This window comes from Herpailurus yagouaroundi, unplaced genomic scaffold, assembly GCF_014898765.1.
Source record: "Herpailurus yagouaroundi ecotype Mexico unplaced genomic scaffold, PumYag 166, whole genome shotgun sequence".
Lineage (NCBI taxonomy): Eukaryota > Metazoa > Chordata > Mammalia > Carnivora > Felidae > Herpailurus > Herpailurus yagouaroundi.
In genome coordinates, this window is record NW_024412407.1 from 3618795 (window position 1) to 3631125 (window position 12331).

Sequence of the window (12331 nt, forward strand, 5' to 3'; positions counted from 1 at the left end):
CCAAGGTGGGCTATCTTTTCCTGCTCTCCTGTCCCCCACCCCAAACCTAAGTCTAGGCAGTCCCCAGGGAAAGGGCCCTAAGAGCCTCCCTCCGAGGCTCTGCCCCAAGGACTGCGCGGTGTCGACCCCAAGGAGGTGCATGTGCCCTGCTTAACGCACGCCCAGCAGACACCCCTCCCTCCTCTCTCCACCACCTTCATGACCCCCCTTCACTCTTTCCCACCTTCTGAAACTGGCCGGCCTTGGCTCAGCCCCTTGGTTCGGGCTCAAAAAATACCACAGGTGTGAACAGTTTACACAGACTTTATTTTTCACCCACTGAGCACAGGAAGGTCTGGGCAGGCAGAGGTGTCACAATCACCTCCCCTGGTTCACAGACACACACCGTGAGACCTGGTGGCAAGGGAGAGGGTCCTATTCCTACCACAGATTGCTATGGGATTATCACAACACGTTTGTTCTCGGTTCTATTTATACCATGGAGGGTGGAGAGGGTCCATTTCTTACACTAAAAATATATACTTTGGAATCTCTAAAACAAAAATATCTCTATCTCTACAGAGACCTACTAGAAAGAAGAACATAGAAAACAAGAGAAATGTACCAGCACCTCGAGTTGTCCCCTTCCGCGGGAAGCGTGCTCTGCTCTCCACCTGACACCATTCGCTTAGGGCAGCCGTATCTAACCAATCAGACAGACAGAGATCAACATGAGGGAGGCTCAGCATCTTGGAGGAGGGAATATGGGAGAAAGGAGTGGGGAAGAGGATTCTGGCCTCTTTTTGCAGAAGGAGTCATTGCACATTCAGTTTGGTACTTCTGCTTCCAGCATGATCGCATGTACGAAAACCTGCACGTTGGGGTCCGTTGCAAACCTGCTAGAGAAGCCCAAGCTACTTCCTGCCGGGCTTGGAGACATGCCGTGGGTAGCTTTTTTCTCTCTCTCTCTCGAAATATTAATGCCATCAGCTCAAAGAAAGCCTTCTGTACTCTCCAATGCTGAAAGTGGGTTAGGTGTAAGAAAAATGCCATTCCTTTTCAGAAGGATCAGAAACCATTCCGTTCCCTTTGAGCACAGAACGTCCTAGAGGAATTTTGCCTATGGATGAATCATTCCACTTTCTGAATTTTCCTATTGAAGAGACCCACATAACACTCCTTTCCTCTTTTCATGCTTCACGCACTGATACAGTTCCTTCACATCTCTTCTGGTTATGAAAGTCAGCCTCCTTTCTAGCAAAGAAATGTTAACGGAGTCAGCTGCCCATTCTCTACAATTCGTGTAAGAGAACAAGGGCACCAAGAATCAAAAAGAGTAGATGTGGTTGAAAAACCACTCCGATTTGATTTGGGGATATCTTTTTTCTGTTTCTATTAAAATATGGATGAGTGTGAGGGCTGAGAATCTGTAGCCCCTCAGCCCAAGCAAAGAAAACAGAGAGTCCCCTTTCTGCCCAACATCCTCACCTCTCTCACCACCCCCAACTGGTGGTGGGTTTTAGGACCTCTGACTGCCATCCAAGGAGGAGCTGAAAGCCCGAGGCAGAAAGGAGAAGAAAGTGAGGAAGCCAAGGAAGCTGAGTCAGTAAAAGGGGCGGAACTCGGATGACGTCTCATGTGGCCAGTCAGAGCCCGCAGGAAGGATTTCTACATCACGGAGGCCTGACAGCCACAACCAAAAGAAAATCAAGAAGGCTGAGAACATTCAGTGCAGGGTTCCTGAATGTCCTGCCAGGATGTGGCTTGGAAACCTGAGAAGTCCGAGGGAAACGCAGTGACAAGCCAGCAAAGGCCGCTGAACAGTCCTAGGAGGCGGTGCTAACGCTCCTGTGGAAGAGGAAATGAGGAGGCTCAAGCAGCAGCAGAGAGGACACGCTGGATGGGACTTCTGCTGCCAGTTGACAGGAAAGCCAGGGTCCCTACCTTCTCCCCTGCTCCAGGAAACCCTAGAGGCTCAGAACACAGACATTAAAGTCCATAGAGAAGACGCAGGGAGAACCGTTGGTTCCTCTGCTAAGAGGGAAGTCTGGAGAGCGAAGTGGGTGGAAAATAAAGTAGACGCGGGAACTGTCTTGTTTGGATGCCCAGAAAGCACAGAGGCTTCTTGAAGGTCACAGCTCTCACAGCCTGAGATGTCAACCAAGCCTGAGACGTAGCATTTACCAGATTTTTACCAAAGATTTGTGACTAACTTAAAAGCCAATCACATCCCAGACAAAGAGAAATAGCAACTATTCACACCATCTTTTGGAATAAATGGTTCCCTGCCCCTCTATCCCAAAGGCAAATTTATATGACTAAGGAGATGGGGACAGGAGCTCTATGTGTAAAGATCAGATCTCCCGAGAAGCCCGTCATCAGAAGTTGGAAATCTTATGTAGCCACAAAGAGCTAGCCTGCATTTTATGCAACCGAACGTATTTGGCAAGTTCATACTAGATTGCTAGGCTTTACCTTCTCTCTAGAGACCAACCCTTCCCTTAAAGGTCATGAGCTAGGAAGTAACCCAACCACTCAGCAACACCAGTTCTTACCATTAGAACCAAGATTTCACTTACCATCAGTTTCTTCAATCCCTGGCTTCCCTCCCTTCCTACTTTGACGTCACCAGCCCATCAGGGCACCGGCCTGCAAACGCTCAAACCGTTCCTGAAATCTCCCTTGTCATAAAAGAGGTGGACCGCTTCTCTGGCCCAAGGAGAAACCGTCAGTTTCTACTTAACGTTGAGTTTAAACATCTTTTCCTATAGACTAATCTGCCTATATTTGCCCTCAAGCTATTCTATCAGAGGAGTCTGAGAAGAGAACCCCTAGAGGGGGGAATGATCATGTTTTTTTGATGTCCCCCTCCCAACTTAGGTACACAAAACTATTTAATAGCAGCAGTGACACCTCATGGACACACTCGTATTTGTCGATGAACACACATGCACACGCGCACACACACACACACACACACACACACACACACATACACGCTGCTGCTGCTTCACCTCCACTCCCAGTTTCCTGTCCCCAACACTGCCCAAACTGACTGTGCCACCATAGCCACCGGCCACAGTCCTGAGCAAGGAAGCATGCAGGTAGGACCGGGGTTGAGGGTTGGGTGGGGGTTGGGAAAAGGGAGACAATGAGAGTAGGGGGGAATGGTTTCTACCACTGAGATGTAGCAGAAATGAGGCTGGCTGTTATCTGAGAAAGATGTAATGGCCTAAAAGGATGGGCACAGGCTTCCAGAGTAACTAACGTTCCTAAGGCGCAGTAACCTGGGAGGATGTGGCTCAGGAAGGCCTGAAAGTACACACATGGTCCGGTAACTGCACTGCACAGAGTTAATAAAGACAGGTTTCTGCTCTCGAGAGCCTACACAAGGAAGGCATCGTGAGACATCGATGAAATAGGAGAGATTTTTCTGAGTGATATCGCCACCTCATTTGTTGTACGCTGGGCTCTTCCCTATCACATTCCTTCCAGCTGTGCTGAGACTAGGGGGATGGGAGAAGCAGCCACCAACCTTCCTACACAGAGGTGGCAGGAAAAGATGGGAGGGACAAGATGGAGGAAGAAAGTGGGAGTGTTCTCAGGGGACGAGGAAGCCAAAGGAGGAGGCAAGCTCAAGGAAGCTGCCGGAGAGAGGCAGGGAAAGTCAGCCAGCAGGAAAGCTTTCCCCATTGACAGGTTGCCTTTTGATTTTTCTACACTAGGTAGGTAAATGGGTCCAATTATTACATTTCTCCTAAAGTGATCAAATGTGAAGCTTTGGTTCGCCAAGATTTTAATGCCCGTATAGCTCGAAGACGCATGCCTGTTCCTGTCTGCACTATATAAAGGGAAGCCAAGGCTCTGCATAAAACAGCCTTGTGAGCGGAAATTACACAAACCAGGAGCAATACCCACAGTTCAACGGGATATCACTTTAATGTCCACAAGTAGCATGATGTTTGGTCACGAGGCACTGGCACCGCCTTGCACACTGCTTGCTTACAGCAGGCATCCGTTCTGAGTGGTTGGTGTCCATCCTGTACCAGTTGTTAAATATTTTGAAAACCATCTGTGTATTAAAACAGGTGTGGTCCTAGGAGGTGTGGAAATGGTCAAGAAATGCGGGATTCCTTCCATTTCAAAGGCGTAAGGAGTCTTACTACAAGGAGCAAGGCCAGAATACACTGATATGTTTTAAGAGGCTAAGGAATGCAACATTCAATGAAGTTTTGTAGCCAACTCTTCACTTACGAAAGGAGAGGAACCTGAAAGAACACCCCACTGTACAAAGGTCTTCCAGGATGGAAAACTGATAGGATCGAATTCCCTGGGTACCGACACGCTTACTAGTCACATTCTGTGCACAAAGGAAGGGAAGATATACACACTGGAGTCCAAACCCTTGATATTCATTGCAACAGAGAAAAGTAGAGAGAAACTATAAATATAGTTTTCAACCAAATACCAAAATTGATCTCACCACTTACAGTTCATTTCCCAGTGTGGTCTTTTACATCTGAGAGTCATACATCTGTCAACCGAAAGAAATTCATGATGATGAAGAAACCACATGGCTGAAGGTGGTTTTGGTCCATTGAGTTGATGACCGTTCGCTACTAAGGCAGCTAGGGAGACATTACGTAAGCACTTGGATCTCTCCAGGAGTGGAATCAGAATGCGTCCTCAAGAGACAGCGGCAAGACATGGATGTTTCCACAACGTGGCCAGTAAAAACACCTTATCTCTTTTTCTGCACAAACAACTATCATCAAACCTTTCGCAGGTGTCTAGAAAGCCGACACCATGACAACTCTTCAGGCTAGGAAGTCCTTCCTAGTGTCTAAACCAACTCCTTCTGTAGCAATCGAAGCTCGTTCTCTTGGTCTATCCTTAACGAAACCAAGAGAAGCTGCTCATCCTCGCTTATCATTATCGATTTCCCCCGACCTTCTTCCTGTCTGAGCTAAACAACTCCGGTGTCCCTCATGGCCCTTTCATCATCCAAGGCTCTCGCCGAGTCACACAGGCTGCTGCTAGGGAGCGATAAAGATGCTTCCGAGGCAGAGGCATCTTCTGGCTGTGGTGGTGGGCCCCTGCCGATGCCCAGGTTGCCGACTGTCCTAACGGCAGACCCTCCTGACAGCCTCTGGGTCTGACCAGCATCCCCCAGAGTAGGCATCAAACCCAGGCCCAGGGCTGCCTGGGAGCCTGCAGATTCTACAGGGCGGGAGAGCCTTCCCTTTCCTCTCTGCTCTCCTCCTACTCCCCCATCCCATCCTTTAGGAAGAGGGAACTCATCGAAGGAACCCTCAGCGGCAGCATGGATCCATATGGCTCTGTTCACCAGCAGAGAGTTTCAGAGAAAATGTCTGGAAAATGGGAAGCCGGGTCTTCACTGGTGGCAATTCTGAAGAGAAAGAGAAAGGAAGAAGTACCAACAGGAGGTGGTCTTCTGCTTCACGTCCACATCTGGTGACTGGCTGCTGGTATGGGGATAGCTGGGTGCCCTCCAATGCACAGCACGGGTAACTGAATGCTTCGGCATGGCTTTGACATGACCACGGGCAGGGCCAGACTCGGTCTTGCTTCTTCTCTGAGAGACTCACATCTTCTCTGTAACCAGAACTTCCCTGAGGCACCTCACGGCCCAAATCTTCCTTCCCAGCGAAGACTTTTAGTTGAAGAGACTGAATAAAAGTGTTACAATTAGACAAAAAGGGAACACATGATTCATTCCTGCTTTTAACACAACACTTTGAAGATGTCACCACAATTTGGATCTGGCTATATTTTAAGTTCATTTACAAGTAGACTAGTTCTCAACTAAAAATAACCGTGTGCGTTATACGTTTCGACAGCTGCCTGGATTTTCCTCTGAAGGAAACAAGATTCTATATTTCACTCACATTCAGCACAGATTTATTTTAACCCATTCGATGAAGAAATAACCTCCCACTACCGCCCACTGGTGGCTGTGACTTTTCAAAGTACTTCAGCTCCTCCTCAGAGCATTCTTATGAGTGAGGCAGTTATTATTATCCCCATTTTACCGCTCAGTAAACTGAGTGCCAGAAACAGTAGCCTACCGGGTTACACACGGAACAAACAGTTAGACCAGGCCCCCTAATTCCTGGCCTACTGCTTTTTTTTTTTTTTTTTTTTTTTAACTAGAAAAGTTGCCTTTAATAAGACCTAAGATTTTGCCTTTACTTAAAGGCTGACTTCTTAAAATGGTGTGTGGACTAAATTATTCAAGTAGTTTGGGTACATAGCCACCCTCGCTCGGTGCAGGCAAAGATGCCTCAAGTCCTTGCATTTGCTTCAGCAACCTGATTAAACTTGATCTGTGCTATTGGCAAACGACACACAGAATTTTCATTTCCAAAATCGGAAACCCGTTTATGGTTTAATATTTCAAATCTTTCCTTGGCAACAGTTCTCATTATGGAAGGACTGAAATAGGTGGAGTCTGTATTGGCATGATCGACACTCTCTGGACATTCTGGACATTTTCCAGTTTGTGTGGTTCCGGTAACCAGAGAGATTTTGAAACGGGAACTTTTGGAAAGAGGATCCGGGTGACTAGATAGAGGAAGGCAATGTACGCATCCACATACTCCTTGGTTTGGGGGCTGGCTGTGTAAATGGGCAGCTCAAAACAGCACATCTGTGCAAATAGTTAAAAAAACATTTTTTTTCCTTTTCTGAGGCATATAGCAATTCGCCAGGGGTTAGGCCCCAGTCCCGGAAGGGATATTTTTTAGACAAATTTAATTTTACAACTTAGATATATTTTACTTTCAGCATGATTGCTATTTTTAAAAGCACGAAATAAACAAAAATCAGCAACTATAGTTCTCTTTACCTCTTCTCCTTTGTATTTCCAGAGTTCATACTGAGAGCTTTCCAGACCGTAGTTTTAGGCATTTCATCAGATATATTAATCTCAGAGGGGTCACATCTGAAATCAATGCTTAGGACAATAAACATAGGACACACAAATAAAATACGTATCTCAGTCTATAGTGATCACACCCCACCAGGCGGGAAAGAGTAGGTCTGAGGGGGCTCAGCTAACAGTTCTCAGCAGCACCAGGAGCCAGGTGGTTGGAATGTAGAGAGGCAAGGTGGCCCACGAGGTGGTGCTGAGGGCTGGGTTGCTGTGCCACGTGGCAGGCAGCCGTGCCACCGCCATCCTGCCCTGACAGTGCTATGATGTCAACAGGAGCCTCAGGAGCCACCCCCTACTGAACGCTCGCTGTGTGCTAGGCTCGCTGTGTGCCGGGCATGGGGCTAAGCAGTCTTCGTTGGTTTTCTCACTTACATGGCCAAATGCTTGCCATTTGTAGTTAACAAAGCACTCGTTACAATATCTTCACTATCAATCAGAGATGATTAACATCCTCATTTTGAAGGTACAGAAACCAAAGCTCTCAGAACTAAGTGATCACCCAAGGTCAAATGTCAGTAAGAGGACAATCAAGGCCTTGAATCGAGTCCTTGGTCTCCTAGAAGCCCAGAGTACTAGGAAATTTTCTACAAGCCAGTCTCTTTTTAAAGGGCCAAAAGATGGGGCGCCTGGGTGCCTCAGTTGGTTCGGCATCCGACTTCAGCTCAGGTCATGATCTCATAGCTCCTGAGTTTGAGCCCCATGTCGGGCTCTGTGCTGACAGCTCAGAGCCTGGAGCCTGCTTCGGATTCTGTGTGTCCCTCTCTCTCTCTCTTTCTACCCGTCCCCTTCTAGCACTCTGCCTGTCTGTCTCTCTCTCTCAAAAATAAATAAACATAAAAAAAAATTTTTTTTTAAAGTCAAACTCCTAGGAACAGACAGTGGACTGGTGGTCACCAGAGGCTGGGCAGGTGGGGTGGAAGGGGAGATAGTGATCAAAGGGTATAAATTTGCAGTTATAAGGTGAATAATTTTTAAAGACCTGTATACAGCATGGTGACCATAGTTGATAGTAATGTACTGTATACTTGAAATCTGCTAAGAAAGTAGATGTCAAGTGTTCTCACCACAAAATAAGGAATGATAACTATAAGAGGTAATGAATATGTTATTACTTTGATGACAGTAACCATTTCACAATGTGTCCAGATATCAAAACACCATGTCGTGCACCTTAAATATATTTTTTTATTTGTAAAAAGTAAATAAATCAAAATTGAAAAAAAGATCCCAACGACGTGACTTTCCCCATCTTCCCCTCAGTATAAACCACAATGGATTCAATGATTTGGCAATAAATTATCCAGGATCTAGATGACCCAGATCCCCTCTCTCTTCCTTTTCTGCCCCCTCTCAGCCTCTGGGCTTCTTTCAGCTTATGTGTACCTCTTCCACAGTGGAAACAAAATGCCGGGAATAAAACCACTAACGGACCAATTTAGTGTCCCGTGGCCCGTGGTGAGCAATAGCTTAGCTAGAGAAGGCAGCTAAGAGCCTTGGCAGAAATTAAGGAATTTGGGGGACCCCAGTTTGGTTCCCCCTTGGCTCCTAGGACCACAGATGCCATGAGTCAAACTGAAGGGGCTGCCTCTGCCCCTCGACAAAGGCTTGCCCAAGCATGGGAATTCCACACCCCCCAGGCTGAGGACTCTCTGGAAACAAAGGCCATATCCTATTCATCTCCGGAAAATGGCAGAGAAAGGCAGAGGGAGCACTGATCTGATGAATACAAAGACTAGGGTTTGTCTCTTAAACTTTCTACTTAGCAGCATTGTGACCTTGGGGAAATTACCTAAAGCCATCCAAGCCTCAGTTTCCTCATTGGACAAATGTGGATAATGAGGCTTTTATCAGAGAGCTGCTGCAAAGATCAAATGAGAATACATAAGTAAAGCTTCCAGCACAGTCCTGGCACAGAGAAGACGCTCAGTATGTGGGCTCCCTTACCTCTGTTCTCCTTTCCCAGCATCTGGGGTGGTACCTGGCGTCTAGCAGGTGCTCAGTAAAGCATGGAAGGAAAAGGTGTTTTCCCAGCTTGGAATGGAGAGGCTCAACATTAGCTCTTTATACCAGTGATCGCATTTGTGACCACCCCCCACCACAAAGCCAGATTGTTTCCAGAACAACCAAAACAACAGTCAACTCCTTGTGGAGTTTGGGGAGTTTTACCTGAAACTGTTGCTCTTTCCAGGACTACTTAGTAACTTCCTGCTCTCTAAGGGGAACTTGTCTCCCCCCATTTCTAGCATCTTCTCAGCCTCCTGCAAGAGAAGAAGACATTACATCTGAGACCAAGGAAAACCATGAGTCTACACCACCCATTTTTCTCTTACCACAATTTCTACCTAATCTCTCTCACATTTATTATGAAAGAGTGTAATTATGTTCTTTCATAGATCTGACTCATCACAAAAAAAAAGACAACCAGATATTTGTACCTGCGGAATAGTGTTTTTTAAAAGAAGAAAGAAAATGAATCTGAATAAGCCTCTAGATCCAACTATCAATTTACTAGAAACATAGGGGACAGAAGAACATGTTAAATGACACCAAGGGACATAGGTAGTAAAATCTAAATGGTGGGAAATCCTACAGGTCAGAGGCCTAGTTTCTTCAACAAAAAGAAAAAAAGATAGAAAGGGGCCCCTAAAGAAATTTGAGGAACATATCAACCGCTGCAATATTTAGGCCTTATTTGAATCCTGAGTCAAACAGATTATTAAAAAAAATAATAAGGCAATTGGGAAATATGAATACTGACTGTTCTTTCTACTTGTGCATTTATTTGAATGTTCTATAACAAAATGTTGTCTTAAAAAAGAATCCCACTAATTTAAAGAAAATTACAGAGAAAAAAATACATACAAAGATGTTTGAAGTAGTATATTTAATAATATATCCTAAAACAACTGTAAATTTTCACAAGGGAAGAAAGTTTAAATTAATTATGAGAAAATACTATAGAATATTATGCAGCCATTAAAACAATAAATATGATTATCTATTATATAGACACAGAGAAACATGAAAGTGTCATGAAATCAAGATGAGAAGAAAAAATCAGAAAAAAACACCTCCCCCACACAAATAAACAATTATTACAGTTACATGAAAACTATGTTAAGGACGTAAAGAGAACATAAAGAAATGAACATAAATATTGGATGCTGATGTGAAATTTTGGGGTGAAGTCTTCATTATTTTTCTTTCATTTCATTTTCAAAATAACTTTATAAAGTAACCCATGTATTAACAAATACATATTGGGGCGCCTGGGTGGCTCAGTTGGTTAAGCGTCCAACTTCGGCTCGGGTCGTGATTTCCCAGTTTGTGAGTTTGAGCCTTGCGTCAGCTCTGAGCTGACAGCTCGGAGCCTGGAGCCTGCTTCAGATTCTGTCTCTCCTTTTCTCTCTCTCTGCCCTTTCCCCTCTCATGCTCTGTCTCTCTCTGCCTCTCAAAAATGAGTAAACATTAAATGTGAAAAAATAATTTAAAAAATACATGTTTACTTCAGAAACTTTGCAAAAATATGGAGTAGAGTGTTTACCAGCCACTTCAAACTTAACATCCCAAAGAGACGCCTTGGTTTTTCTCCCAAACCTGCTTCATAAGTAGCATGACCGCTCAACCAACTGTTCATGCCAAAAATCTACGAGTTGTCCTTGGTTCCTCTCATGCTTGCTATCCATTAGCAAAGCCTGTCAACTCTGTCTTCCAAATAAGTCCCAAACCAGCCACTTCACCACTTCTCCCCTAATGTAGGCCACCTTCACCTCTTGCTTGAGCTATTGTCACAGACTTGTAACTAGTGTCCTGCTACCTCTCTCCCTTACAGGCTCCCTGGCTTTCTTGTATTCCTTAAGCACAGTGAGCTCATTCCTGCTTCAAAACCTTGGCATTTGCCATGCCCCTGGCCTAGAATGTTCCTACTCCCAGATAGTCTCACGACTTGCCCTCACTTTATTCAGATTTCAGCTAGGATGTGTCCTTAGAGTCCTCCCTGATCACCCTAAATAGAGTAACTCCCTCACCCCTTACTTTCTTCTTAAAACATATCACTACTGGGGCACCTGGGTGGCTCAGTTGGCTAAGCATCTGCCTTTGGCTCAGGTCATGATCTCGAGCCCTGTGTTGGGCTCTGTGCTGACAGCTCAGAGCCTAGAGCCTGCTTTGGAATCCGTGACTCCCTCTCTCTCTGCCCCTCCGCCACTCATGCTCCGTCTCTGTCTCTCAAAAAAATAAATGTTAGGGGCGCCTGGGTGGCTCAGTCGGTTAAGCGTCCGACTTCAGCTCAGGTCACGATCTCGCGGTCCGTGAGTTCGAGCCCCGCGTCGGGCTCTGGGCTGACGGCTCAGAGCCTGGAGCCTGCTTCTGATTCTGTGTCTCCCTCTCTCTCTGCCCCTCCCCCGTTCATGCTCTGTCTCTCTCTGTCTCAAAAATAAATAAACGTTAAAAAAAATTTTTTTTTAAATAATAAATAAATGTTAAAAAAAAATTATGGGAATGCAAGCTGGTGCAGCCACTCTGGAAAACAGTATGGAGGTTCCTCAAAAAGCTAAAAATAGAACTACCCTACGACCCAGCAATTGCACTACTAGGCATTTATCCAAAGGATACACTTGTGCTGTTTCGAAGGGACACATGCACCCCCATGTTTACAGCAGCACTATCAACAATAGCCAAAGTATGGAGAGAGCCCAAATGTCCATCGAGGGATGAATGGATAAATAAAATGTGGTGTGTGTATATATATATATATATATATATATATATATATATATATACACACACACACACACACAATGGAGTATTACTCGGCAATCAAAAAGAATGAAATCTTGCCATTTGCAACTACATGGATGGAACTGGAGGGTATTATGCTAAGTGAAATTAGTCAGAGAAAAACAAAAATCATATGACTTCACTCATATGAGGACTTTAAGAGACAAAACAGATGAACATAAGGGAAGGGAAACAAAAATAACAAAAACAGGGAGGGGGCAAAACAGAAGAGACTCATAAATATGGAGAACAAACTGAGGGTTATGGGAGGGGTTGTGGGAGGGGGGATGGGCTAAATGGGTCAGAGGCACTAAGGAATCTACTCCTGAAATCATTGTTGCACTATATGCTAACTAATTTGGATGTAAATTTTAAAAAATAAAAAATAAAGTTTAAAAAAATTTAAAAAAACATATCACTACTTAAAATTTTATATAAATCAGGAAATAAATGTATCTATGTACATATGTATGTATGTACAAGCATACCTCAGGGATATTGTAGGTTTGGTTCCAGACTACCACTATAAAGCAAATCAAATCAATTTTTTGCTTCCCACTGCATGTAAAAGTTACGTTTGTGCTATACCATAATTTATTAAGTGTCTAAAAGACATGA

The 12331-nt window shown here is 44.8% G+C and overlaps 1 protein-coding gene across 10 annotated transcripts in view; it reads right to left on the reverse strand.

Annotated features, from left to right (window-relative positions):
- Positions 1-285: 285 nt before the first annotated feature.
- SLC4A8 (solute carrier family 4 member 8) overlaps positions 286-12331 on the reverse strand; it is an 80162-nt gene continuing 68116 nt past the window's right edge. For 6 of the 10 annotated variants that reach the window (XM_040488086.1, XM_040488094.1, XM_040488091.1 and 3 more), the window contains 3 exons: positions 9101-9192; positions 6848-6955; positions 286-5669 (listed from right to left, as the gene is read on the reverse strand). In XM_040488086.1, coding sequence (XP_040344020.1) covers positions 5657-5669; positions 6848-6955; positions 9101-9192 — 213 coding nt within the window. In that variant the 3' untranslated portion in view covers positions 286-5656. Of the gene's footprint in view, positions 5670-6463; positions 6476-6847; positions 6956-9100; positions 9193-12331 lie in introns of those variants that run through there. The other 4 variants (XM_040488092.1, XM_040488087.1, XM_040488089.1 and 1 more) reach the window with 2 other exon arrangements.